The following is a 2473-nucleotide window of genomic DNA, read 5'->3' on the forward strand; positions in this document are numbered from 1 at the left end:
ATAAGTTAAATAAATAAATTTGTTTTTTTAAAATTTTTAATAGTATTAAATAATAAACATTAATAATAAAAATCAGTAATTAAATTAAAAAATTAAATTATTAAATTATTCCAAAGTTCCAAAGTAATACCATCGCCCATCGGATATTTGTAAATCAGGTTAGCCCTTTACAGTTGGAAAAAGAAAGTGTAAAGGGATTTGATTGATTGATTGACTGCTTGATTGGCTGCTTGATATGAGGATCCTCCTTCTGCTTGTGTCGATGCTAAATGACACAAGGTAGTGTAAATGGCCATTAGTGAGTACTAATACTCATCACAATGCAAAAGTAATTATCTATTTTTCTTCATCAACATAACACAAATTTCAGCCATAGTTTCTATCAAGAAAAAAGGGGACAAAATTCTTAAAATGGATTAATAAGAATATACATGTCTAACTCAAACCTATCGAGTTATGTTAAGATGGCATAACCTTTTTAAACTCATCTTTAACTCCTCATTCCTTCACTAAAGGATGGATGAAAAGTGACTCCACAATCAAAGCAAGACCCACACTGTATCTTATGATGATCTAGTGATGAGTCAAGTATGAGCTTTAAAAATTTTGTCACCCAAACATTTCTCCTAAATAAAATACTACTTAACATTGAAGATTACGACTTACTTCTATCTTCAAATCTTTCCAGTACAAAGATATTGCCCTTGTCGTCCCTTCCAATCCTCATGGTGTCGTCAACATATCTATGAGAAAGATTGAATTAAGAAACAAGAAGAATTTTCATCAATGATCGAATAAAAGACAGAAAAACAGCAAGCTTCACAGCCCTTTAATTTGTCCATGATATGATATTAGGATACGTGATTTCCAACCATCCCTCTGGATTGAAGATGCCCAACAGAAGATTATAGTTTTTCCGGAATACATTCATCAACTGTGCATGCAAGGAAGAAAAGAAATTTGAACTTGGGAAGATAAGACTAATAATCCGATTAATTAGCCTAGGGAAAAATGCAGTATGTAATTAGCATTACCTGATCAGGGGTAATGGTGGAGCTTTCGAAGTTAATGTCAACCCTCTGTGAATTTCAAGTAATATCCAATTAGGTAGTTACTCAGCAGCAATAGCTATAGATTACAGAGAAATAAATTGAGATTGGCCAAACAAGAAGGTGGAGCTTTAACTGTTGCAGAAGCAATCTTGAAAGAAGCCTCAATGCTAAGCTGTCCCGACAACAAACTCAACCCCTTTGCGCTGAACTCGACCACATTAACTGCTTTGCTCTCCATTTTAGAATCACATCACCAATGTTCAAGCTCAGTAGATAAAAGTTATAGACATGAAATACTGGAAACATAGTTTGCATCATCTTCTCTAAGTTTATACACTTTCTCTACTCAAAATTGAAAGAGAAAATGACCAAGCCATGTATTGTATTTGTAGTTTGTACCTTGGCTATGTCAATGGTTTGGAAAAACTCATCCAATGAGATAAAGTCTCTCAGGCCTAACTTGGTTCTCTTTGATCCCAAAATTGAGATTGTGCTATAAACAAGCCTCCAACACCCAGCCACCTTCCATGTAGTAGAAATTATTGATAGCGAAAGCTCATAAATCCAATCAAAACCACATATTAGAAAATATATGCAGAGTTAAAGTTACCTTGTCTAGTTTTAGAGTTGGGTCTGGAGTTGGATTCTGAGATTCTAGCTGCTGCACCAAACTCTCAATTTCAAATTTCTTGGCAGATGGGAGTCCGAAAATCCCCCTGTTGATTCCTTGAAACATATTTTTTTATTGCAATTGATTTCAAACATATCAGATACACCTTCTGCTTTGTTAAACAATGCCAAAAGCTTATAATGAAAAAAGAAAAAGTGGATTGAATAACTCAACAGTTGAAATGGGATACCTTCCACTGCCTGGTAAAGCTCTCTTTTCTTCTCAGCAAGTGTGTCATCCATAGCCAAGCCTGACCCAAAGCTCTGTTCTCCAACTTTAACAACAGTGAAGGGTTTAAACCAGAGCAGTCTGTCACCAAATCTCGAGGTGTTCATCCTTGAAAGATTCTCAGGTGGAGCCAATCTTTGAAGCTTCATGATATCCATGGTTCTAAAAATCACAGGACTCACATGACAACCGGCCATTGATGCATGAAATAACTTGGTGACCCTTCTAGAAGAAGATTTAACAATGAGAGACAGAAAATGAAGCACAGGATAAGATCATACCCTTCTATCTTATTTTGGTTGATAAAGACTGTGGTTCCTGATGTTACTTATTAGTGCCATCAGTTTTGCTCTATGGAAACGGTGAACATGCATTTTAGACTAGTTATGGCCTATTATTGGGCTCCAACTAATATGACCCAATTATCCATATAGTTAAATGATTTCATTAAGCCAATTCTGGTTCATAGTTTATACCGAGGGAGAGAATTTTTATCCCAAAAACAAAAGTTCATGTCATGAGT

At 35.2% G+C, this 2473-nt stretch overlaps 1 protein-coding gene and 1 long non-coding RNA gene across 4 annotated transcripts; one reads left to right on the plus strand and one right to left on the minus strand.

Moving 5' to 3' along the window:
- Positions 144-2349, minus strand: LOC107639652 (probable plastid-lipid-associated protein 7, chloroplastic). 3 transcript variants are annotated; one of them, XM_016343204.2, is made up of 8 exons: positions 1913-2349; positions 1663-1778; positions 1452-1574; positions 1186-1284; positions 1035-1079; positions 861-934; positions 667-743; positions 144-265 (listed from the first exon to the last, which is right to left on the minus strand). In XM_016343204.2, the coding sequence occupies exons 1-8, from the start codon at positions 2145-2147 to the stop codon at positions 168-170; spliced, it is 867 nt and encodes a 288-aa protein (XP_016198690.1). In that variant the 5' UTR covers positions 2148-2349; the 3' UTR covers positions 144-167. The 3 variants fall into 3 exon arrangements, 2 of the variants coding, with proteins under 2 accessions (XP_016198690.1, XP_020977124.1); XR_002361486.1 differs by lacking the exon at positions 861-934 and having other exon boundaries at positions 252-265; positions 1913-2347; XM_021121465.1 differs by lacking the exons at positions 144-265; positions 861-934 and having other exon boundaries at positions 510-743; positions 1913-2347.
- LOC107639654 lies at positions 1181-1472 on the plus strand. The gene is made up of 2 exons (XR_001620259.1): positions 1181-1331; positions 1381-1472. It is a non-coding gene; the product is annotated as an uncharacterized LOC107639654 (long non-coding RNA).

Source organism: Arachis ipaensis, chromosome B04 (genome assembly GCF_000816755.2).
Source record: "Arachis ipaensis cultivar K30076 chromosome B04, Araip1.1, whole genome shotgun sequence".
Classification (NCBI taxonomy): domain Eukaryota; kingdom Viridiplantae; phylum Streptophyta; class Magnoliopsida; order Fabales; family Fabaceae; genus Arachis; species Arachis ipaensis.

Coding starts and splice junctions, on each gene's coding strand:
- LOC107639652 (XM_016343204.2), bottom strand. CDS start 2,147: ATGGCCGGTTGTCATGTGAGTCCTGTGATTTTTAGAACCATGGATATC. Junction 1,779..1,912: donor GCTTTACCAGGCAGTGGAAG/GTATCCCATTTC, acceptor ATATGTTTCAAG/GAATCAACAGGGGGATTTTC. Junction 1,080..1,185: donor TCAAGATTGCTTCTGCAACA/GTTAAAGCTCCA, acceptor TGAAATTCACAG/AGGGTTGACATTAACTTCGA.